Source organism: Lineus longissimus, chromosome 14 (assembly GCF_910592395.1).
Source record: "Lineus longissimus chromosome 14, tnLinLong1.2, whole genome shotgun sequence".
In the NCBI taxonomy this organism is placed as follows: domain Eukaryota; kingdom Metazoa; phylum Nemertea; class Pilidiophora; order Heteronemertea; family Lineidae; genus Lineus; species Lineus longissimus.
Window position 1 is genome coordinate 8,540,740 of NC_088321.1, and position 25,371 is coordinate 8,566,110.

Sequence of the window (25,371 nt, forward strand, 5' to 3'; positions counted from 1 at the left end):
TTCTGGACAAGACGGCGTGGGATGTTTTAGCTTCTCCCTGAAGTTGGCGCTGTTCCGTACCTCCTCAAACACATCAAGGATGGTTCCATATGTAGGCCTACTGAAATTGATGACACAATTCCGGACCGTTTGTCTTGAAATGCGATTTAGTACCCCATATTCTCTAGAAAACGCTCTCTGGGTTGAATTAGACACCGGTTATTTGAAAAAATGAAATCGCTGCAAAAATCGTTATCACCGTGAATATCAATGTCCTTTGCCATGTTGCAAGACTTTTGGGTGAATTCATGCATTAATGGGCGACTTATGCAATATCTACCCTTCATATTGCATAGCACTGTCCATTTGTTGTTTACTGACAAACCTGCCCAGGTTGAATAATTGACATGTAAATTGGATGGCTTATTACGTAGTAATAACTATTGGACTGTTTCATGCAGGTATTTTTCTAACAAAATTCTCAAAGTCTCTATTTTCCATCTCCAAAGGTGTGTTCCCATATTATTGTTTTACAAAAGAGTTCTATAGATTTTAAAAAGTAAAAGTATTTTGTAACACCCTGTAGTTGTGCTCTTTCCCAATCGAGATGTTAAATAATTTTTTCACCATCTTGGGGAGTTGATCATTGCGATTCTCGTAGAATGTCTAAAATTGCAAAGCTCCCACTATTCAGCCTTGTTTTTTGGGTTTGAAGCAAGACAAAAGGAATTAATCAGGCCAATTTCAATTCATTGTTTTACCATAATTAATGTTTTGGGTTATGGTGTCATCCATGCGGGTTTCAGAAGAATCGCCCTGGTAGTTTTTGCTGCCATCATAACCAAGGGGATGGTTCTTTAAGCCCGTAGCATAGTAGCCGCCAACTTCGGCGTTCACAGGCGTTGTTTGCCGCAAGGGTCCTGAACGCCTGAAAAATCCCTAGTCTGCTACGAACGGCGATGGCGAACGCGACTTGCCGCAACTAAACACCAAATATCTAACATGTTTGATTTTTGACGTGTATCGCCGCGTTTGAACGCAAGAAGAAGCCAGGTGTGCTACAGATTGCCACCTGAATTGGCGTCGACGGCGAGGCTATGGCCAATCAGTATGCGTCTTGATGTCACATGATTTCAAAATGGCAGCCTAAAGTGGCGGAAAAGACGCTACTGGACGCCGATTCTGGGCAGGTGTGCTCTGACCGGGATCCACTGGCCGCCAACTTCGGCGTCGAGAGGCGTCAGCTGAACGCTTCTTGTCGCCAAAGTTGGCGGCTAGTGTGCTGCGGGCTTAAAGCACCAAGTCCTTTTGTGAAAAACTAAAAAGGCACGGCAGGGGTCAGCGTCATTTTCGTTGAAACGACCTATAAAGTAAACAGAAGTCGCACGCTTTCAAAGAACATTTGATTTTCGAACCTTGCTTGTGAAAGTAGCTTGGAGACAGCTAGAGTCTTCCAAATAAAGTTTATTTGAAAGACTGAATAAACCAAAATCAATTCATAAAGTTTGGCCTAAATGTCCATGATAGAATGTCTTTGTTAGAAAACTCATTGGGAAGTCTGTACAGAAATTTATGCCACGTGAGTGGCATATCGGCCGACTTTTTGTCATATTGTAAATCACAATTCAATGGCCTTAACAAAAGGAGATTTCGTTTAAAAGAAATGGATAGCGATCATCGTAAATCCCTGATAATATCATAAAAAACCTTTGCTTCTTTTCAACTTCTGAACCGGGTCTTTTCTCTCACAAACACTATGTATTATTGTGCTCACGAGCAATGCCTCGACAACCTGATTATATCAAGGTCAACAATGACATCTGACGAGAAGTTAGCCTGATACCGTTAGGCCCGCGTGGTGGCGCTGAGGCGGCCACTGCCGGGGTCTACTTCTAAACGATTTTATTTTTGTTTTATTTTATGACCAGAATTTTTGCCATGGCGCGATCTTTGGAATAGGAATAATAGGAACATAATAATATAGGGAATATAGGGCTATAGGAATAAAATTTAGTGTTTTTTAAACGACGCGAAAAAATTGCTAACTGTTAGTTTAATATGAGTTGTCTGTTTCAATCATAAATTACACAAATTGGATTGTTGGCATACAAAAGCAAATTTAATTCAATGAAATATTTCATTTTGAAAATCGACGACCATCTTCTGTAATATACGTTGTCCCTGCGTATAAGCTCCCGAGAGGTGGCCAGTGTGTAACCACTATTGGCAAGTAACGGGCCACTCTCTCTAATGTAATGCAAGAGAGTGGTTGAGTCACTCTAACGAGAAGTAAACCAAAGGTAAATTGTGGTTTATCGACACTCGTCGTCATGCGGCACTATACTAATGCAATTATGTAAAAATTTCCCAATCACGCCCTAGAATGAAATGACGCCTTACATCCATGGTGCATTTCATACGAATAATTCAAGACGTCACATTATATCAGACAGTTCTTCCAAATCCATCCATTTCAATCTAACATGACAAGAGAGCGCGTGCATTCCAGCATTCAAAGTCAAAACAAGGCATGGTATTCGAGTCAAACTGATCTGAAACTGACTGGAGATAACCGTCCCAGCATAAGTGAATGATACATTCATAATGTACACATATCTATACATTTACCTGACCAACTCATTTTGAAGTGAAGAGTGAACTTCACCATCAATAATCGGGACCACGATATTAATTATGTTTCCGCTTTGGTCGTTATGGCAACATGAGGCTTCATAGGAACTGTCATGGCGACCAGGTTCGTATTTGAAAACATTGACTCTAATAATCATAACATCTCCGGATAGCATACACAAACCTGACGCAAATTAATCTTATGAAATTAAAAGTATTGAAGCGCCAATCCAATGTGCGGTTAGTGCCGTTGTAATGTTTTTGAGTGTTTCTGTTTTTGAGTGTTTCCCCTCAATGTTTGGGAACGCTCAAAAATAGATTGACAAGTTTTTCTGTGTATCCCCCCTATTGAAAAGTCGTGGTCTCTCTAGCTGCCTATTGTTTGGAAACACTGACACATGGGAAACAACCACAGATGTTACACCGGGTTGAGTTATGGTCATGGGTTGACTCATTTTGCTGCGAGGACAAAATGCGGGTAATTCTCACCTATATCATTTTGTATCTATTGGTCTACCCTCGACCTTCAAGCGGGAGTCCGCCTCGAACGCCGGGAATCACGGTGTACTTCAGTGTCTATTGTTGCGGCTAGGGGACCATGTTCAGCAGTCTCGTCCTTAAGTAGCTCCTGTTCGTTTCGATTGTCTCACTTGCGCTCTTATTTTACCCTAGCAACGGGTGATTACAAACAAAAAACTGACACTAGGCGATATAATGGTGACCTCTGGACCAGGAATCGGCAAAGCCAATGCTGCTATTGGTCTTCAATCTGCTCTGTATATGGCATGACGAAGGAGATCGGATCGGTCATGCCTGCCATTTCGAAACAGAACATGCATACTTCACGTTGTGCAAACGAGAAACAAGCGCGAAGATGGGTCTCAAGGAGTTTATGATCGACTCATTTGTCCTTTCAGCTGGTGCCTGCACCTTGTCCCACGGCGTAATGGGTAATAAACATACCATTCGAGAATGTCAGTATTGGGCATTTTGACGTCAGTGTATTTTCGCAATTTTCTTATAAGTCATATGCTGAGCCATACTGAGCACATGTCACCGAGTCCGAAAGGGGTAAACGTTGTTAAAGGGTTTAGCTAGGCAATATTAGAATACAGAGGTTGCTGCGAACTAGTGGTTTGATCTCCCGGCAAACGGTCAGGAGGTCCCTAGTTCGAACCCCACATGGGTACTGCCCCGCTGTGAGGAGTTTGTCACCCCGATTCTCTACAGGTGGCTGTGCAATCCACAATGTTCTGTGTGAAGGCGGTAGATATTGGTGCTTTCCTGTCGCTCCACATTTTCAAATCCAAATAGTATTTGTATTCCCCATTGGTGCTGCTCTACACATTGACCACCTATCGGCAACTTATACGTAGCGAAAACGTATATGCCTACAGTTTTACAGACATCAAAACTAGCGAAAACGTACAGGCCTTCAGTTTTACAGAAATCAAAACTTTACGTTTGGCCGTTTGTTGACTTTTCAGGGTCTCAATTAATCTGTGAAGATGTTAAGAGCGTGGAAGCTCTACTGAGAATGAGCAGCTCGGTGCAAGAGACAAGCACTTCCCATGCGACCTGTTATATCAATGATGTGGTCGAAACCTTATGAACGGAATATTCTTGGCGTTTTGCCATTTTTCTCATTTTCAGAGTCTAAAGTAATCTATAAGGGAGCGTGGAAGGGCCATAGCTACAACTCCATCTAGGGTCAGTGTGAAAGAGAAGCAGGTGCCATGGAACCAGTTACGTCATTGATGTGGTCAAAATCTATATATAGAATATGCACATTTTGCCTTTTGTCTCATTGTTAGAGTCTAAACTAATCTGCAAAGATGGTGAGAGCGTGGAAGGGTCAGAAGTACAACTCCCTCAAGTCTCAGTGTAAGAAAAATGGCGAACTCTTCGTCGATCCCGAATTTCCACCAAACACACGATCGCTCTTCCACTCCAAAATAGACAACAGTGTAGTATGGAAGCGACCAGGGGTAAGCTAACACAAATATTGACCTGTATATAGAGAGTTTTCTTTAGATTGTTTGACGGAAATTTTTGCCTGTGTTGAAGAGAGAGCAGAGAATCGACGGAGGTTGCAGGAGCCGCTGCGAGAAGTGGCTCGAACTCTGAGCTAGTCTTCAGGGGGTTCCCTGGTGCTCTAACAGCGATATTCCAAGAGATGTTGGCCTGGCATTCACATATTTTGCCGAACCCCTTGCACATGAATGGTGCAATAAAAACCCTCAATTCAATTGTTAGGGTAACTATGGAAGGCAAGAGGAAATGACCAAATGGCCAATATGAAATTTATGTAGAAAACTTCATAAAATTGATGTAGATTCTCCATATAGTTGTTATATAGAATTTATGAAAATCCTATATAGATATTCTCTGTATAGATTTGTAAAGAAACTTCAATATATCACTTCTTTAGCAGAGAATTGAGGATGAATCTAAATCAAAATCGCTGTTTCCATCGCATGAAAGTTGCACTCTGCTTACAAACATATGCTATAAAAGTCTTACCCAGTCACTGCACATGCGCAGTGGGCTAGTACTCTCTACTAAGGTCTCTGCGCAGACAATATGATCATACACTCAGTAGCAGTTCCATTTGTTTCGAACCATGGAACTGTAACTTTCCATTGGATAGAAACAATCATATTCGCAGGTGTTCAATGGTATACAAACCATGAGTTTGAGCAAAGTATGCACTTCGAAATAATTACGATGCAAGTCAATATGATTTGAAAGAATAAAAATGTGAACTTTTTGTGGTTTTGAAAATATGGTTTTGCACAACGTTTGTGTTGAATATTTTTGTCTGCAGAAACTGGGCCGCAGAAACAGCCTAAAAACAGTATGAGAATGTCGATTTTAAATATACCCTGGCCTTTTTTGTTAAATCATGCATCGTGGCAGAAGAATTAACCGGGCATATTGCCTTGTTTCAACAGAATGATCATATTCGGCGAACGTGTTAGTTTAATGTCATTCTGAGAATGTGCTGACTGCCGAAGGAGGTTCACTTATTCACAAACTGATATGCGGGAGCAAACTCCGAATGTTTGAGATTATATATCTATTCAATAGCACCTTGAATATTGACTATTATTATCAAACAGAATTTTCAAGCCTTTCGGCGACAGAGTTCTGTTTCCTCGGGTTGATTTTGTCTCTAACCAGGTGCAAGCATGTGGTTCATTGTGTTTGGTTTTACCTCAAACATGTCAAATATTGCATCTTGTCTAAAAACCCGTTGATATGTTTAAACCTACTCTTTCAGGAGATATGTAAAGTACCTAAATTTATCGTGGCTGGTGTCACGTGTGATGATCTCAACCAGGGTGACCTTGGTAATTGTTGGTTTGTCAGCGCATGCGCTGGACTGGCCAAGGAACCAAAAATGTTTCAGAAGGTGAGTTTTACCCGCTAGTTGCAAATGTCGAGTATTTTTAAACCGTGCCAGGGAGTAGGAAATTGTATTGTGGGTGTTAATAGGAAGAGTCAGAAAAACATCTTGAAGTTAAACGATTGTACAATTACATCGCGAATTAAAAATCAGAATGTTCACGCAATCAGTCTTATCTTACCTCTGAACTTTAATGAATTTTCCAATCGTTCAAAGAAAAATTTTGCAATAATTGAAAATTCACTTTATAACGAAAATTACAGACTGAATGCAAATTTCAACACAGGCGAAGGCAAAGACAATCATCTTTAACGTGATTTTTATGTCCAGCACCACCGATAGGTGCTGGACATATTGAGTTCACTAGGTAGGAAAAATTCTCTTTTCTCAGCAATTTTCAATTGGGATGCGAGATCAGCCAAACTACAAAATATCAACAGCCAAATGGCCACGGATTTGTTGATCAACATTAATATCCAGGTCTGAGTTGTAAAATGAATTCAAAATTTGAAGTCATTTGGTGAGATTTGGGCGATTTTTTGTTAAATAAGATAATTCTCCGACAAAGTCTAATACACGGCAATCCCCACAATGAGATCATTGGAATTCCCCTTTCGAATTATCCGAGTCAATCCGCCATTGATGACGTCATTGGTGCCAAAAACTACTTTTATTTGACCTCAATTCTAAAATCGTTTTCCCAAAGACAATTCAAACCTTTAAATCAGCTACAAACGTTCTTAATCATATCACTGATTTACACCAAGACGATGTATAGTGAAGTAAACGCACAACTCACCTATTTTGCCGAGAACTATTTTTTTTCAATTCACTCTGCCACCTCATGTTCGTCATCTGCGCGACCTCGTCACGTCATTGGCGCCAAAATATACTTTCATTTGACCTCGATTCTAAAATCGTTTTCAAAAACACGATTCAAACGTTAAAATCAGCTACACTCCTTTAGCACACCTCTCATCCACCCCCTGGTGCTGGACACAAATTTGCTGGAAAATTTCTAGTTTGTTTTGTTTTGCCAGGTCGTTCCCGAGAGCAAGGCCCAAGAGTGGCCTCCCGAAAACAAAGTGCCGTCTGGTGATGGCGAGGAAAAAACAGGGAACTATTGGGGTATCTTTCATTTCCGGTTCTGGCGGTATGGTGATTTGATAGACGTGGTCGTGGACGATCTGCTGCCGACGAAGGATGGCAAGCTCCTTTACTGTCACTCCAAGGCCAGGAATGAGTTCTGGAGCGCCTTATTGGAGAAAGCCTACGCCAAGTAAGTAACTCCTGCATCAAGTTTCGCCAGGCTAAATCTGGGTGGATAATTGTGAAAAACCTTACTCTCACAAAACTCTCGATCAACACATGACACTAAAGAGCTCTCTCCATACGCGCGTCTTTCGTTGAAACCATACGTTCCCTGCACAGGTGCCCGACTCTTTATTGAAAGATTCTGCTATCACAAGTTTTTGAGGAATATCTAGATTTGCCAAGTTGTCCGACAGAATGATAATTCACCTAGATATCACGCTCTTTTCTCTATATGGCAGCTTTTCTGTAGGTTCTACGGTGAATATGAGAAACTTAACACCAGTTTCCGATGCGCGCGCGTGGACTTAACAGGCGGCGTGGCTCAGAAGATACGTGCTCCATGATGGCATTTAACAATATCCTATTTTCTAAACGGTGACTTACGCAAAAAACCCAAAGCGGGTTGTGTCCAATGCACTGCTAGACTTTACATGAGGCGTGGTTTAGAAGATACCACTCTATGACGTGACATTAAATATAAATACCTTCTTTAATCTCTAGGTTGTACGGTGACTACGAAAAACTCAAAACGGGTTTTACGTCCAATGCGCTGGTAGAATTTACATGAGGCGTGGTTAAGAAGATACCACTCTATGACGTGACCTTGAATATAAATACCTTCTTTAATCTCTAGGTTGTACGGTGACTACGAAAAACTCAAAACGGGTTTTACGTCCAATGCGCTGGTAGAATTTACATGAGGCGTGGTTTAGAAGATACCACTCTATGACGTGACCTTGAATATAAATACCTTCTTTAATCTCTAGGTTGTTCGGTGACTATGAAAAACTCGAAACGGGTTTTACGTCCAATGCGCTTGCAGACTTACATGAGGCGTGGTTTAGAAGATACCACTCTATGATGTGACCTTGAATATAATTACCTTCTTTAATCTCTAGGTTGTTCGGTGACTACGAAAAACTCACAACAGGTTTCACGTCCAATGCGCTTGCAGACTTACATGAGGCGCAGTTTAGAAGATACCACTCTATGATATGACCTTGAATAAAAACACCTTCTTTTCTTTAGGTTGTGCGGTGACAACGAGAAACTCATGTGCTCCATGGGCACTTAGCAATACCCTCTTTTCTCCAGGTTATACGGTGATTATGAGAAACTCAACACGGGTTTCACGTCCGATGCGCTGGTAGACTTTACCGGGGGCGTGGCTGAGAAAATACCTCTGAGTAGCTTCTCCTCTGCTAACGAGGAAACCAAGTTCAGGTTGTTTATAGATCTCCAAGATGCTGTGTTAGGATCTTCCTTCGTAACGGCCAACATTGAGGTATGTCAAACAGCTTTCCTTGCTCGACGTGAACCATACATTATGCAGATATAATTACTTGGAACTTGGCCTAAAGTAGTTTCGGCTTTAGACGCAGAAATGCACACAAATACATGCAATTTGACAGTGTTTCGCTTAAAGTCAGGTTTTGTCAATTGAGCGTTTTTAGAAACTTCAAACTGAAGTTTCACATTTAGAATACATTTTGTGTTTTCTGTATCAAACCAATCGCAGTACCGTTTCCTCGTGGAATACACTATACATTTATAAGCAATGAGTAACTTATTAAAACCGTCTAAAGTGTTTAGAGCCCAGCCCGTTCGTGTCTTACAAAGAAGATCATGTAAAACTGCTCAGCTTTCAAAAGCTTCTGCCCAGTGGCAGGTGGCAATCCAGCTCTGTAATACACATTGAATATGTAGATCCCCACGCTCTTATTGTTTTGGAATGTTTGCCGGCCATGTTTTGAGAGAATATCTACCATACACTTCAGCCAAGCTGGAGACGGACGTTGAGATTAAAATGACTGTTAAAGTAAAATACAAACCAATGCCAGGTTGTTTAAAATCATAGTGCACGCTATCCCTAACGGTTACGTTAAGTGTCATTAAAAAAGATGCTCGTCAGTTAATCCCATTTAATTTGTTCACGTCAAGGCTATAGAGACTCCACCAAAGCTAACATGGTTTTGAACAACCAAGCACTTGCCCTTATTACTTTTCCTACTTAGGCACTGTTGTGCTTGCTGAAGCACTTTCTTGCGACAGATTTCATACTTTAATATTTCTACACGCAGCAAATGATACATGTACTACGAAAGTTCATTTCAAAAATCTTCTATTAATGGTTCCAGTGTGGTCAGGAACAGGTTGGATCAGACGCCCAGCATGGCTTGATCAAGGGACACGGGTATATGTTAACCAACGTGATGGACATGTCACTCCCCAAACCTCTTCAGGCGCAATACAACAAACCTTCCATTAAGATGATCAGATTGAACAATCCGTGGGGGACCAAGGAATGGACTGGACCATGGTCAGATGAGTAGGTTGTTTTGTTTTTTCTGAGAACACAAGATCATAGGAAACAACCGTAAACAATTTTTGAAGGTCGCCCTATTTCACGATCATACGTCGGGTATTTTTCGTGCAAAGAACAAAGTCCAGGTCACTCTCTCATGTTTGAAAGGTGCGACGATCGTCTTGGCGCCAGATATGACGACATCATTCCCGGATTGACAACACGCCGCGCCTCCTTTTTGGATGACGAATATCGTTTTTTTGCTAGCAGTGATATCATTTTGACTGCAATGTTTATTGCTATCATATAATATAACTTTTATAAAACGCCCAAAACTGTCACTTCACCTTCAGCATGATAGGACTTGTTTCTTCCTCAGCTCGCCAGAATGGACACAACTCACACAGAAGGATCGCAACAAACTCGGGATGAAGTTTCAAAAGGAAGGTGACTTCTGGATGTCCTTTGACGACTTCGTTAAGAACTTCACCAAAGTAGAGATCTGTCACATCGTGAACACAGCGATCGTCTCAATCAAGAAGTCGTGGTCGGAGGCGATATTCCGGGGGAAGTGGACGGTGGGCGTGAAGGGGTCATCCAAGGATAGAAGCGGGGGCAACGAGAAACACCTTAGCTTCCTCTATAATCCTCAGGTAGGCCTTGAATTCAGCACTTTTATTAGATAGTAGAATGTCATAACGTATTTACTATGTTAACACTTCATGTCTATAAATCGATATAAACATGGCTATAACTTGCTAACAATGGGTATACTGCACCTGACAAGGAAAATGAACCACCTATGCCCGCTTCTTATCAACATGGACTTGCTGCTCTCAAATCGAGAATATCCCTCTATTCAAGGGATATGAGCTTTAGCAAAAATACATCAATGTGATTTTCGCTTTAATTTTAGAGTAAATAAATTCGAATTGTGTTACGTTGCAGTATGTGTTTGACATCAATGGCGACCAGGACTCCATCATCGTCTCCTTGGAGCAGAATGACATCCAGATCGGGGCTCAGACGGTCTCAATCGATGAAATAGGATTCCATATCATGCAGGTGAATCATGTAGCAGAGGAGGTGTTGTGATGACATCAGAGCACTTCATTCCAGGCAAATTGTCACGTCATCATATGCATCTACATCTAGTTTATCGGCATGTGTTTCTATGACGTCATATCAATATCATCAAAGATGCGTAAACATTTGCTAATCAAAGAATGCATACCTGTTGAAAGGGTCAGAGGCACTCTTGCATTTGTCCGAGGCTCTTTCTAAATGAACTCTCTGTTATGTCTGGAGGTTTCTGTAAATGATTAAATATGTGGTACATATTTTGTGTACAAGGACTGTTCTTAGATTTGCGTGAATAACTTTTTTCTGAGAATGCAGTCAACCCCAGCTTTTGTTCATTTGTGTCGAACCTTTTGGCAGTGACTTACTAAACTTTCATCAAATTCCAATGATTCTAACTCATTTTACAGTCAATCCGTCAAACTGTATGGTCGAATGTGACGAAAAAATAGCGACCGGTTCTAAGTCCCGATTGTTTCTGGAAATATTCGCAATTTTTGGGCGAAAAACAGAGGCGCAAAAGTTAATGTTTGATTTATGTTACTTTAATTTCTCTATTACCATGGTTACAGGTCGAATCAAACCGCAAATATCGAGTTCACATTCCTATGGACAAAGTCTACGTCTCCGACTATACCAAGAGTAGAAACGTCTTCAAACGGGTGCCTCTCAAAAGAGGGCGCTACATCATCATACCCAGCACCAGTAACCCTGGTATCGCTTCAGAGTTTTTACTCAGGTTGTACTCGAGTAAGAAAAATGGCGGCAGGTGAGTCGATTATTCTTAAACACCTGGATTTCATGAACCGCACATTGCAGTGTAAATGCACTGTGCCCAATTGTGAATTCAGCAGTGGGTTACGGTTAGGCAACCATAACCGCTTGGGTTGGTGCAAAATATGGAAGTAATCAAAAGGCATTTAACACCACATTATTCGCTCTTTAATTTGAGACGTTTTAGAATAGAAATTGATACACCTCGGTTTTGGTTTACATTAAATTTTAGCTCCACCCTCGCGGTTTGGGTGAGATAACCAATACCTCCAGTTTGGTATCAATTCCTTAAGCCTTGTCCCTGTCGTGGTATTTTGTCATTGCAATGTTCGGATATTTTAATTTTGACTCATAGCCTTAACCAGGTAGATGGTCCATCATTAACTCCCCTACTGTTCGCTTTTGACTAATTAGATTTCAATTCAAATTTAACCTTGATCGAGTAGTCCGTCACCTTCATATATATTTACATTGTATTCCATCGTGGTTCGAAAGCTTTGACCTGCTTGATCACATCATCAGATACTACAAAACATTTTCGTGTCATGTAACAAAAGCAAACAAGCACCCAATTTCTCATAGCCGCCCGGCAGAGGTCTGTTAGCGACATCATCCTCTCTGTTGAGATACAAGTATGCGCGCGCAACAAACATTAATGACGTCAGAATGACGACAAAACTGAGATATCAGCAATAAAGTAAATGAGAAAATAAAGTTATCTGTTTTCAAAAGGCAATTCTGGAAGGTGAGGTAAGTCCAGTTGTAGAATTTCTCTGCATTATATTTCCTGAGTGTTTAGCAAAAACCTAGTAAGTCCAAATGTTAGAGAAATTTAACTTAGTTACTTGGTTATTCTACAGTCTTTAATGCATATAAATTTTGAAAATATTGCCTATTCACAGATGAGATAGTTTAGGTAAAATTTCTTATAGGCTGGTGAACAAATATCTAGAAAGTTTCCAAAAAGAAGAAAAAAGGGTAAGAAAAAAATATATTCAAAGTAGAAAATAATCTATCTAGAATACAAACAATGGGTACATAAGACAACAAATTGGCTTCTCAAGTGTATAATACTGAGCGATGAATTTAGATTTTCATAATTTGCTCGATTTTTGCTAAACATTCATGATTTTTGTATCGTATTCTCACTGTTGTTTGATTTTAAAAACCTAACTGTTAAATGTGTTTATATTTTCTTAAAGAGCATGGTGAGTATATTGCTTTTGATGGGTTTGCATCTGCTATGTTAGGTGAAGGTGCTCCTGAGCCTTTCATGAATTGATTCTGATTTTTATTTACATTCATAGAGATCATTCGCTCTATCCGCTTATTCAGAAAAACACGACTAGTCTATAGAGTTGTATATCTGAGAAATGGACGCACTGAAAATATCTTAAGTTTGCGCACATTTCGGACCAAGCAGATTCCAGTGATCATCTCATTCTTTTGTTGTGTTGGGTATTTCAATCTTGGCTATACCCCGGTGGCATTAAAGTGTACACTTGTCAAACTTTACAACAAGAATTGGTCCATTGTTACATTTTTCCTGTCAGCAAAGTGTCCTTTTGACGTGCTCGTATGAAGTGTGAACTACTCGCAAATCCGCCGTTGGTGATGTCGCTGATTGGCGCAAAAAACTATTTCTTTTGACCTCGATTCAAAAATGGCTATTCAAACAATAAAATCAGCCACAAACATCTACATCAACTTCTTGAACTATGTAAAAACGATATGTTGAGAAAAGATCACACAAATATCGAAATGTAAGATTATTTTGAGGAGAACTACTTTGGCCGATTCGCTCTGCCACTTGCGCGACCTCGTCACAATCGTCATCATGCATATGGTGACGAATTGGACTGATTTTTCAATATGGCAAGGTTAAATTGTTTCAGAGGGCTACCCGTAGTGCGGGCGGCCTCGATCACGTGGGACTCAAACTACCCCATCATGATGCGTACAAATGTAAAGAAGTATGTCATTTGACTTTCCATACTAGGATGGAGTGAAGTGATCGGCATGCTTTTTCTCGCCAAACCTATGTGCATATCTCGATGCCTCCAGCATAATGTACAACCTTTTTGGCTTCGTTTACTGTGCTTACGGTTCAAACTCATTTCGATGTGCTATTGTGTTTACTTTTGATTATCCATTGAAATAATAAATAACGTTGGCATTCACTGGTTCTAATTACTTAAGAATTCCAAGTTCTAGCCAAAATGGCGGTGATGGTCGTCGGGAACGATATATGTCATCAGAATGATAACATAAGGATGGAAGCGTAGGTGGTGTCCACTGTAAGGTATCTACGAGATGGGTCCTGATATAATTTTTATGACCTGGGGAGCCTCCTAGTGGTTTCACTGCTGGCTGCCACTCAATAGGGCACATTGTAGGAGTTGGGGGAGAACCTGGGATTGTAGGTCAGTATCACAACCAACGTGGCTTTGAGGAACTGAAATTCCTGTCTCTTCTCAACAAGTTTTAGGCTCAATATGAGATAAGTTCATGAGGGTCTGTCGGATGAGACAAAAAACTGTGGTCCCGTGTGGATTCTATTACCACTGGCAAAAAACCCTTAGTGTCACAGCATACTGTTCCAGTATCACGGCGTCGTAATCCTATTGGATTTTTACCGAAGGTATAAAGTCTACGGCGTTTGGCTGCTGTGTACCTTTACATGTTTGTGGGATATTTTACTTGCCCTATCATAGACACTCGGGTACAAGGAACCACGACATTTAGTCTCATCCAACAGACTCTAAATTCATTTACATGTAGGTCATTTTGAGTCTCATGCTCAATATAAAGATGTGTCATGTTTCTTGAAATTCACGCCGGTTCATCCAGATATCAGTGTGGGATTCGGACAGTGTCAGCGAGACACTGTCCACTATGGTTACCAAAACACTTGCAGACGACAGCAAAACATTGAAAGCAGAGGCAGATTTCAGGGGCAGAACGAGTGAATTTTTCTGAAAATTTTACATGTCCGAAACCTAAAGCACGAAATAAAATAAAGAATGTTGCTTGCTGACTTATATCAAAGATATATTTGGTGTCAGTAACAAATATTGAATAAATGAAACAGTCTTTCGGGTCCACCAAACTTCCTGATTATTAGAAACTTAGGCATTTTTGGTGTAAGGAATAAGCAAACCTGCTGATTTTTCACTGCCAAAAACCTTATCAATGCGTGAATAAGGGTCATTGCTGGGGCAAGCTTATTCCTTGCATGAAAAATTCTTTATTTCTCATAGTTAGGATTATTTGGGAACATAAAAGACTGTCTCGTACCCTCAACATTGTTTTTTTCATGAATTGGGTTTCAGACTTGTAAAAATTCACCCAGTATCTCTTCTTGTTAACCATTCCTACTCTGTGGCACTCGCCGTGAATTTGCTGGTTGGTATTTCTAGATGGTGGCTGAAAAATATCTGTTCATAGGTTTTATTGATGAAATTGTCCTGAATCAGTAGTGAAATCAGTGTTTTTGCCATTCTACACCTAACTAGTTAAGGGTACAAATTGCGCTTATATCTACCATTATATATCTGCGATGATTATTGCACGTGCTGTGTTGTGTAGCATGTACACTACACCAGAATAGCAATCCGCGACGTTACTATTTATAGCTCACAAGGTCATTTGAATAAGATATTGATGACGTTTTAGTCACGTGACAGTCGGACATCGACACTTATTTCTACGCATTTGAGCTTATTTCAAAGTCAATTATCTTTGAACCTGCATTGTTTTTAGCATGAATGATACCATAGAGTCAGAGAGAGAAATATTCAGGCTGTCATGACTGTCCCCAACCATAGCGGACAGTACACTTTGAGCCAGGAACTTTTGCTGTCGTCTGCTAGCGCTTTTGCTAATCACAGCGGACAGTGTTTTGCTGACACTGTCCGAATCCCCACACTGGAAATACAATCCAGGATTTTCCCATGGCCCTGTTGTGTGGTAGCCAACAGTGTTAACCACTAGAGGTTTCCTGAGGTTGGGACGCGGGTAAATGATGATGAAATCCAACATGACTTCAAATCAACATTTTCACAACTATTAGAAATTATGTCATTGATCTATTTCCTTCTGATATTGCAGGGAGTTACTGCAAGAGGCTCCTAAGCCGGCGATGCCATGTCTCCCCAAACTTCCACTGGTCACACAGGTGATAGCGGTGAAGGCCGCGGGGCTGGAGAAGAGCCCGAAGCCAAAGGAGAGTAAGTTATCATTCTCACTTGCCGTGCCATATCTCCCGAGACATATACTGACGCAAATATATCATAGCACTATGGGTGGGGTCACACTAACCCAATGTAGAATTTTAAAACCAACATATACGTAACCGCCCCAAGCCAGCTGTCCTCGCATTCAAAAAATCTACTTATTCCAGGAGAATCGACAGGAAGTTAGAGTGAAATCCGCCATTGTCATTTTTGACATAATTGGCGCATATAGTAAAACTATCTATTTTGTCCTCAATTCTAAAAGCTTTTTCGAAAAGGCCTTTAAAGGCCATATATCAAGGTTTGAAAACATGCTTGATACTCATAAAATATGTTGAGGGTTAAAAAAACAAGATCCCAGACATTAAAAAAATTCCAATAATAAAGTCATTATTTAGTTATTTCAATTTTCAATTTTAAACTATTCGAATTTCCCACCACACACAACTTTAGATTAGTTCCACATGTGGCCGCTAGGGATTTTTTGATGACGTAGATCAGGTCAGTCAGAACAAAGCAAGATGGCTTCCGCATACAGTTCAGAGAGTGAGAGCAGTGAATTTGAGGATGTTTTGGTCGATGCAGAAGGATATTTAAACGTTGAGCCGTACATGTTCGAGCCATTAATATCACTAGATCATAATGAGAGTGATCATTCGGACGAAAGTGATTAGAATTTGTGGTTAATCAATTTGCATGGCAGACCTGCCGATATAGCAAAGAAGACATTGATAGACGGTTGCAGATGCATAACATGTATGACTTTTGAACAGACTAACGTTGCACAATATTGTTTCGCCTCGTCAGTGTTGTATCGCCAGTTATGTCATGACGCTGAACTACTATTGAAAAGTGACGGTATTATGCACAATCATCTTGACGTGACGATATAATGCCGTGCAACGTTAGATAGGCCTAGATGACAATAATCTGTCATTGACAGTGGCTGTCACTGACACTGACCTGTGTCGCTGTCACCTTGCTATGGCTGGAACACAAGAAGACACTATGCGGTATCACAGGCCCCAATAGGGCCTACCCATTATGTATAACAACCGACCTCAGCAGCCTCGGGCATTAAATGCAATTGACATGGTTGGAACAGCTGTTTTTAACAAGTGGCATTTAATATTCAGTTGGATGCAGATATCCAGCTTCATGTGATAATCCGTATCGATAAAGTGATCACTGCAAAGTTTGGCCGAAGGCCCAGGCTTCCAACACTCCAAACGTTTGCACTTCCGAATCCACAGCTTCCTCCTCTCTCGTTCAACTGGCTTTGGAAATTCATGAAAATGGGTCCCATCCGTCATTCGATTGTTCTTTGTGCTATCCTTGACACAATTCGGAGCCACACAATACACCATAGTGAATGAAACACATTACTTCCAGGTGTGCATAATTAATTAAGGCCCTCCTGCTTTTATGATTGCATGACATGTACAGATAACCTGATCTACATCACAACTTTTGCTGAACCCGCCGCCTGGCTCTAACAAGCCAGTTGCTAGCCTGATTAGGTAATCAAGTTGTCAAACACATAATTGGCTATATCTTCAAAATGGATGGAGCTAATTGCATTTGGTTTTCTGTATTGTATAAAGTGTTAGGTACACTTTTGAAATCGTCTTACAGCAGAAAATGGCAAAAAAAACTTGATATATGGCCTTTAAAAAGTGAAAATCAGCAACAAACATTCTCTATCCAATTATAGATTTATATCAATACAACATACAGAAAAAACGAGGGGAAGTATGTCAGTCTGCAAACTGTGCAATCTCGTCACCATCATCATAGTGGTGACGCGGACTGATTTTTCAATATGAGAAATATAGAGGAACTACGTCCCCAAATCTTGTCTCCAGTAGACCATCTCAAGGTTAGACTCCCGGTTAGAGTGTTGTGCTCAATGGAGAATACGATTTGGCCACGTTTTGCCTGTTTTCAGCGACCGACCCGTTCGTGGTCATCAAGTGCGAGGGCGACAGTGTAAAAGGCCTTCATCAGAAGTGCACCCAAGAGCCAGCCTGGGGAACGAAGGCCATCTTCTACAGGAAGAAACCGGATCTCAAACCTGTGGTCATTGAGGTAAAGCACACCGCTAACAATTATTGTTGCTGCAACTTGCGATCATAAACACTGGGATGCAGTGCAACAAAAGTATCTTTCATCTGTAATTAAATTTCCAAATTATTTGGTTTGATATTGATTGCCGGTCGCCACGATCACCTCGAGCTGATCACATTGCATGTGGATGATCGAAGGACACAGCAATCAAAATCGCTCGTTTGCGGGGGTATAATTTAATGTCACCATGTGTTACATTGAAGAATACTTTGGGACGCCTGTCCATGATGTCATTACGGAAGTTTGGATAAAAGTTATTATTTGTTTTAGATGTGCACACGTTTTAGTTGTATATCATGTTCTGCGCGTCAATCATTTAGATGTGCAACTTTAAAGACGGACTGAATAAGCTGATATACAACATTTTTAGATATTCAATGTACAACTTTAACGACGAACCGTTGTTTTTCTAAAAAAACCCGCTATACATCATTTTCATTTGTAACTGTAAAATGATTACGAAATATAAATTCGGCCTCAGAATGTATGTGTACATGTACTCTTCTTTGACCTGGCCTTATATCAAATATTTAGATATTTCGAAGCCGGGCCAAGAATGATGGCGAGCGCTGGTGAAAAGGTAGTTAACATTATGGAGCCTAATTCTGACTAGGCATTTTTCAGGTGTGGAACAAAAATCGTGTTGTTGATGACTTCATGGGAATGGCAGAGATCGAGGATCGTGGGCAGGAGACGAAGCCAGCCGTGGTTACAGTAGAACTCTACGGCAAGGGAAAAGAGGGGAAAGGTCAACCAAAAGAGGTCAAGAAACAGGGCAAGGTCACAGTGGAGTTAAGGTCAAGCACTGACCTTGAATATTTTTAGAAGGACAATGTCCAGATGACTAAGATTGACACGTTCTTTAAAATGGCGACTACTTTGATACTTTGTCAGCCTAGGCGACAGGATATTGTCATCAACATCCGTCCTAAAGTTGTGTTTCCTATATGTCTCTGTTGTGTGATTTCATCATGTGGACGGGGCTGATCAATATTCCTGATGAATAAATTAGAGGCGTTGAAGATGCAGTGGCGAATTTAGGGGCTGGCTCATGAGGCGTGGCCCCTTATTCTTATCATCGGACGGTAACGATCTTTCAGGGCGCCTCTCCACAAGAAGCATATAACTCCTATTTGTATCTCTCATCAGATGCCCGGAAAATGCATTTTGGCACTTATTTTTTTCTGGGGCAGGGCCCCTCGACCCTCTCCCTGTTTCCAGGATCGTCCCCTGCTGGTGCTGTGCCCCTTTCTCAAGTTTCTGGATCCGCCACTGGCATGCACTGTAGTATCAGTCTCGACAGAAAGTTAGTGTCACCTGCTTAACTGAATCCGTCCTGTGTATAATTTAACGTCTATGTGATATGAAGACTGTATCCTCAGGTCGAGACCGGATGATAAAGTCTGACTGTTGAATTATTCATATTCTGTGATATTTGCAGCAGCAAGAGGTTCGCAAAATTGGAATTCACCTACTTCCATAAGCAATTTGTTGTTTTTAATGGTAAAGGAAATTCTAGGACGTTTCCATGTTTCCACGTTTCCAAATTTTTTTTATACTTGTATATTACATTTTCTTTATTTTGTTTCAAATTCGGCAGGTGGCCATCTTGGAAATCATGTTTTTGCCATTTTAAAGCCTTTGGCAGTAGCTCTAGAGTGACTAAATGGTTGGTGTATCTAATAAGTCTCCATTACATATCACCCTGGTTTTATGATTTGACCTACATGTACTCTTCAATTTCATAGGGCTTAGCTCTTAAATTTCATTAATAAGTGGAACGTTTTTTCATTTTTTGGCCAAGAATCTTTTTACTTTGGTATATATGCGTGATATACTAGTAGGCATATCAATATTTTAACAACATTGATAGACTTACCAGGTACTTTCCATGTTTTGTACATTGTACCCATGTATTTTTGAGCTGGGCGTCAGGCCCGTAGGCCTCTTATTTTCTTGAACAAAAGAAATTCATCAGGTTGTTTTTAGGGCAGATTTGAAAGACTCAGGTTATGATAACGGTTTTAAGATAGTTGTCTGTCACAAGCAGTTTTCGAAATTTATCAAGACGATAGCCGCATCAGTGGCAATCACTTCAGCGTCAAGAACGTCTGGGAACAATCTCTTGGAGCTTGTCGCACATGCGTAGCAACTCGCCCTACGCTTTGCCTCGATATAAAGATTTCTCACATCTCCACACCCATCTAAAGCATACTTTCTGCTACATAAACTTTTAAACGCTTTGTGTTGATGATAAAAGTTGATTTTAAATCAAATACCTGCATGCATAGATAGTTTTTAGCACAATTTTAAGATCTGTTTGAAGTATCACTACGCGTGTGCAGAGAGACGCGTATGAGTACAACAATAAAAAAGAAGTAATGGTGGCCACAATGCGTCAGGTCTGTCCAAATAACAGTTACAAAATGTACTTGACGGACCAGGCGAAAATTTATATAAGTCTAATGTTATATAAATTTTACATAAATGCTATAAAAATTATATAAAATCTATAAAAAAGATCTAAATTTTATATAAAATTTATGCTATATCTTTATAAATTTCTTATATAACATTTATATGAAATTTATATTCATTTTACTCGCAGAGTTTTGCCTGTGTTGATTCCAAAAATGTTCATAGTTCATACTACCATCACCCGACCTTGTGTGACAGTGATCTCAGATTAGTGAATTACCTTCCGCCAGCAACCAAAAGGTCACGTGATGTCAATATGAACAGAATCGACGGCTTTCGCGTCAAGCCAAATATTTAGAAGAACAAATTTCGAGCACAGTCTGTGTCAGAATAACGCTTGAGTTGTATTATTGTACTCGTTCAAGGAGGAATTCATAAAGACTAGTCTTTATGAATTCTTGGCTTTAGACAAAGAATGAACGTGCATTGGTCGGTTTATAAATAGCGCTGACTGAATGACTCTTTTTATCTTAGATGTAAGTTAAAGTCACACGATGTTCAAAGTATATTAATGGTAGGCAAATGCATTAAGGCAATTATTGGCACACATAGGTTTCCAATCGCATTCATATCGCACGCATGCGGTTTGTGCATTTTTTCGGTGCAGTGCCGACAATACACTGCTGCATCGCGCATGCTTTGTCGCAATCGCATTAAGTGTAGGTGAAAGCCGAATTCATTCTTTGACGCATTAACATCAGTGCCTGATGTGTAATCAACATTTTGACCCCCTGTAAACAATTATTCATGCAGGCCTAGCTGCTTCGGCGTCGGTCCAGGTTTTGATCGCCCATCGGACGCTGATGTTTATGAGTCGGAGTATCAAATCGGCTGTACACTGCCTGCGAGTTAACGCAATTTTGCTTGCCTGGTATGGGTGCAGTCTAAAACACGAAGCAGTACCACAACCGATCTTGTCCAATCGCATTCAGTGTAAACCTAACCTAAGAGCCTCGATCATGCACCGATTCGAACATCTGTCAAGCTCGTCCCCAAGTGGACCCTCTTACTTACTCGGGTGACTTGGTTAGCAGCTTCCTCCTCTTAGGCAGGAGAACCCCTGCTTACATCTTGTAGGGTAGTTGTTCCTCTTGTTACGTTTATTCCCGATATATTGTAGTCTACTATTGATTATTTTTTGTTTATTATATTATGCTGCTATAGTAAGAAGTATCTTGCTTTATGCGTACACTTACCATCTAGCTCTTTTAAATCATCTTCCTCCACTTCAATCGCTTTGCCATGACTCTTCTCATATCCGCCACCCTTGCTGATCCCATACCCATCTCAATTACCCTCTGGTTATGCAGTGCATAACAAAAGCTATGAGTAGCCTTTTCCATCACCTCTATGTTGCAATGTGGGATGGGTCGAGTATCGCCTTCACTTTGTCTTCATTATCGAGTTCCATGATCTTGGGTACGATAGTCCTCAGCTTTTTTATCTGGTGGACTCTGAATTGCTGCAGGGCACACTACACTCGAGGAAGAAGTGGACGAGGGTTCCTGGGTCCTGCTTGCACATTGCACAGTGCGGTGCAGCTTGCTTTCCTGCGACTTTCAGACCGGTGAGTGGATATCGATTGGTTAGATGTATGGCCTTAGTGCTTGCCATTGCAACTTGCAGTGGATCACACCCACAGTTCCAAATCTGATGGGTAACTCCAATCTTGCACTGCTCTAGGTTGATGCGTTTTAGAGAGCTCATTTAGCTGGCTTGCTGCTTCAACTGCTGCTCCCAGTGGGTGTATACAACTTTATTTACATGCTTTCTCCATTCCTCTTTTGTAGGAGTGTTATCTGTTAGCTGGAGTGGTGAGGGCATGTTGTACTTGGCTGCTACACGTCTAAGTTGGGTAGTCCAGCTGTTCGATCTTGTGTCCTTCATAGCTAGTTGCCTGAGCATGACATCTCTTTCGATAGATGGGTTTCTCAACATTATTGTGATGAATAGGGAGAGCATTCTTAAATGCAGCTTGGCCCTCAGTGGGATGGCTGTATTCTTTCTTTGTCTGCTTCCTGTGACTTCGCATCGCTGGTTCTCGCGAGTCCAAGGTGGGTCTCTAGTTTGGCGGATTATATAATTTTCCCGCTGTTGAAGCTGGGAGGGGAGAGGTCTTCATAACTTACTCCTATTGCCATGGTTTTTGACTTCGTGGTGTTGTAGATGTTACGATTCTTGGAGGAATTGTCACCTGCCATAATGAGCTGGACCTAAAAGGGTTGTGAAAGCTGGCCAGCATACAGTTGTCGTCAGGGATCCCTGCCTATTTTGCACCTATGTAGCAGGATGCTGGGCTGTTCCTCATCCTATTTAGGAAGCTGTTATCTTTGACCTTAAATACTTCCGCCGAGGTTTCGCCGCCTTGATGTATGCCGCGCTCTTCTTGGATTTGCCTTGACAGCTTCCCATCAAGTCGGACCTGGGATTTCACGCCTGTGTACATGCTCTTGTACAGCTTCCAGAGTTTGGGATTTATTCCAGCCTTGTACAGCTCGTGTCGGAGTATCGAGTGATTAACCATGTCGAAAGCCTTGCTTGAGTCAAGGAACGTTATGTACAGAGGGGTTTTGTTGTCTTGTGCTTCCGCTATAGCTTCAGTCAGGATGAAGGAGCATATGCATGGACGGGGAGCTTCCATGGGTGAAACCGCCCTCCTGTGTTCTGGCCATGATTTCCTTCTCCATTATTTTCCCTAGTTTAGAGGATATGGTGATTCAGCGACAGCTATCTGGACTCTTTGCAGGCTTGTTTTTCTTGTGGCATTATACGATTGCACCGATCTTGAATTTCTCCGGAATTGTCGCTTCTTCCAGTGTGTTGTTTGTTTGTTTCTTCAGGGACTTGATGTGCTTGGCAACTTGTTCCTCTTTTACTCGAGGGCTTTCATGCATTTCACTTGTACTACTGGAGCTGCTTAGGAGGTTAACCATGAGTTCAATGTCAGTGATGTGGGTCTGGTCGAAACCGCATCATGTGGCTTGCTTGATGCAAGGTCTTCAAAATACGAGGCCCATCCTTCGAGCTGATCATCTGCTCCTGCATCTGCAAAATTCCCTTTTGGTACAGTACTGTAGTTGCCGGTTCTTTGTTGCTTAATCAACTTGAAGAACAGCTGTATGCGGCCTTGCTAATCTCTTCAAGGGAGTCTTTCCTGCTCTGCGCCATAAGTTGTCTCTGCTTTGCTCGCAGCGCTTTCTTTACTGCATTCATTTGTTGTAGTACGGGAACATCGTGCCTTCGTCCACCTTTCCTCTCTGCACCTGCTGTAAAGATCTTTGGCTTCTACAGTTTCGAATGCCTCACTTATGCACTTATCTTACCCTCGGAACGTGGTGGTTCTGGTAAGATCTCAGTCGAGTAGAAACACATTTTTACACACCGAAATAGACAGACTGCACTGGGCGATATTCATATGTGGCCTCCGAACAAGGGATTGGCCAGTTATTTAAATGAGAGCTATTAGAAGCACCAGTACTGTCAGAAAAAGACACTCCAAACACTGAGATGCTATGTTTTTAATTGGATGGACTGTATGACATAATTAGCCACTGTTAGTATTCAATGACTGAAGGAAAATGAAAAAAAATTAGTTTTTATATATCTCTCATTAGTAAAAATATTTTTCTGTGGAAATGCTGAGAATAAAGAATAAGGACAATAAACTATGTTTTATGTACTGGATGTTGGTTATTTGTGTTGGTCATTTGGCTGGTAATAAGCAATGGAAGTCCCCCACCCGAAGTTTTATAAGGCAGAGACATGTATTCATCCACGACCGGAAGTGTGGCACTAATTAAAATATCAAGTTGTGGTAAATTTATGGCTGGGATGGATCACAGTGGAATTAATTCTCAATCTGTGGTTGGTTCTAAATCTACAGAGTCAGGTCATCACAAAAATATGCTTTTGGCTCACCGGTACGGTGAGTCTATACAATAGCGCAGTGTCCGTCGTCCGTCGTATCCTATTTTTTGAAAAACATTTTTCTTAACCGATAGGGCTATTGACTCAAAACTTTGTATGCATGACCCCCTAGGTCAGATAACCTTTGACACTGAATTTCGGTCCGGTCTGATTCGTGACTTGGCCACCAAGGGGCCAAAACTGAAACATATATAGTGTGATATCTCACTTATAAGTGATTTGTTTTTGATGAATTTATGGTAGGTACTCCTAGCAAGGATATATCACATATCATACGCGTTTTTTATTTGACCTACTTTTCAAGGTCACAGAGGTCAAATGGGGTAAATTTGCCGTTGTATAACTATGGCCCGTTTCTTAACCGATAAAGCAAAGAACTTGAAATTTGGTACACATGACTCCTACATCATATAACCTCTGACACCAGATTTCGATCTGATCTGATTCTCGACTTGGCCACCAGGAGGCCAAAACTAAAAAAGGTAAAAAGTGCAATAACTCGCTTATTACTGATTTGCTTTCGACATCACATGTCATACCGACTTTGGTTTGACCTATATACTATACATGTAGCATGTTTCTTAACCAAGATGAATTCCTAACCTCCAAATATCTATGTGGTGAGCACAATGGCCCGTGGCCGTTTCTTTGATAACATGTTAAAGAAAATTTTGGTCTCACTGGTCAGTTTAGAATTTGTATTTTGATAAGGCCATATCAATGCGCGAGTGACGATTTGTCGGATATGCTGTACAGAAGTCATTTTTCTCGGGCAAATGGTTCTTAACACATGTAAAATTCGATGAGGACTGATTGGCCCTCGGGTACTTTTTTACCACAACCTATGTACAGCAATGTACGCGTAGTGTACACAGTATTTAATACAGAGCTCTGGTCATCACGGGATGTCCTGATTTTTCATGTCAAAATGGTTTCCGACAGAACCGTCGTCACTACTCACTATCGAAGTCAAACATGTCAGTCCGTCATGGCGCTCAGTTGGTGTCTTCCCATTTCGCCGCTTCCCAATTCGCCCCTAGATTATTCCCATTTCGCCCCATTTCTATTTCACCCTTTCCCATCTCGCCTCTTACCAATATTTGCCCTTTCCC

General features: G+C 41.0%; 1 protein-coding gene across 1 annotated transcript in view; it reads left to right on the forward strand.

The window, feature by feature from the left end:
* Positions 1 to 24,016, forward strand: part of LOC135499102 (calpain-5-like) — a 36,427-nt gene extending 12,411 nt beyond the window's left edge. Inside the window, exons 2-12 of the mRNA XM_064789762.1 lie at positions 4,425 to 4,598; positions 5,894 to 6,025; positions 7,060 to 7,298; positions 8,429 to 8,618; positions 9,472 to 9,662; positions 10,018 to 10,291; positions 10,587 to 10,703; positions 11,291 to 11,487; positions 15,603 to 15,721; positions 17,676 to 17,815; positions 18,479 to 24,016. Of these exons, the coding sequence (XP_064645832.1) occupies positions 4,446 to 4,598; positions 5,894 to 6,025; positions 7,060 to 7,298; positions 8,429 to 8,618; positions 9,472 to 9,662; positions 10,018 to 10,291; positions 10,587 to 10,703; positions 11,291 to 11,487; positions 15,603 to 15,721; positions 17,676 to 17,815; positions 18,479 to 18,679 (1,953 nt within the window). The 5' untranslated portion in view covers positions 4,425 to 4,445 and the 3' untranslated portion in view covers positions 18,680 to 24,016. The remainder of the gene's footprint in view (positions 1 to 4,424; positions 4,599 to 5,893; positions 6,026 to 7,059; positions 7,299 to 8,428; positions 8,619 to 9,471; positions 9,663 to 10,017; positions 10,292 to 10,586; positions 10,704 to 11,290; positions 11,488 to 15,602; positions 15,722 to 17,675; positions 17,816 to 18,478) is intronic.
* Positions 24,017 to 25,371: the final 1,355 nt, after the last annotated feature.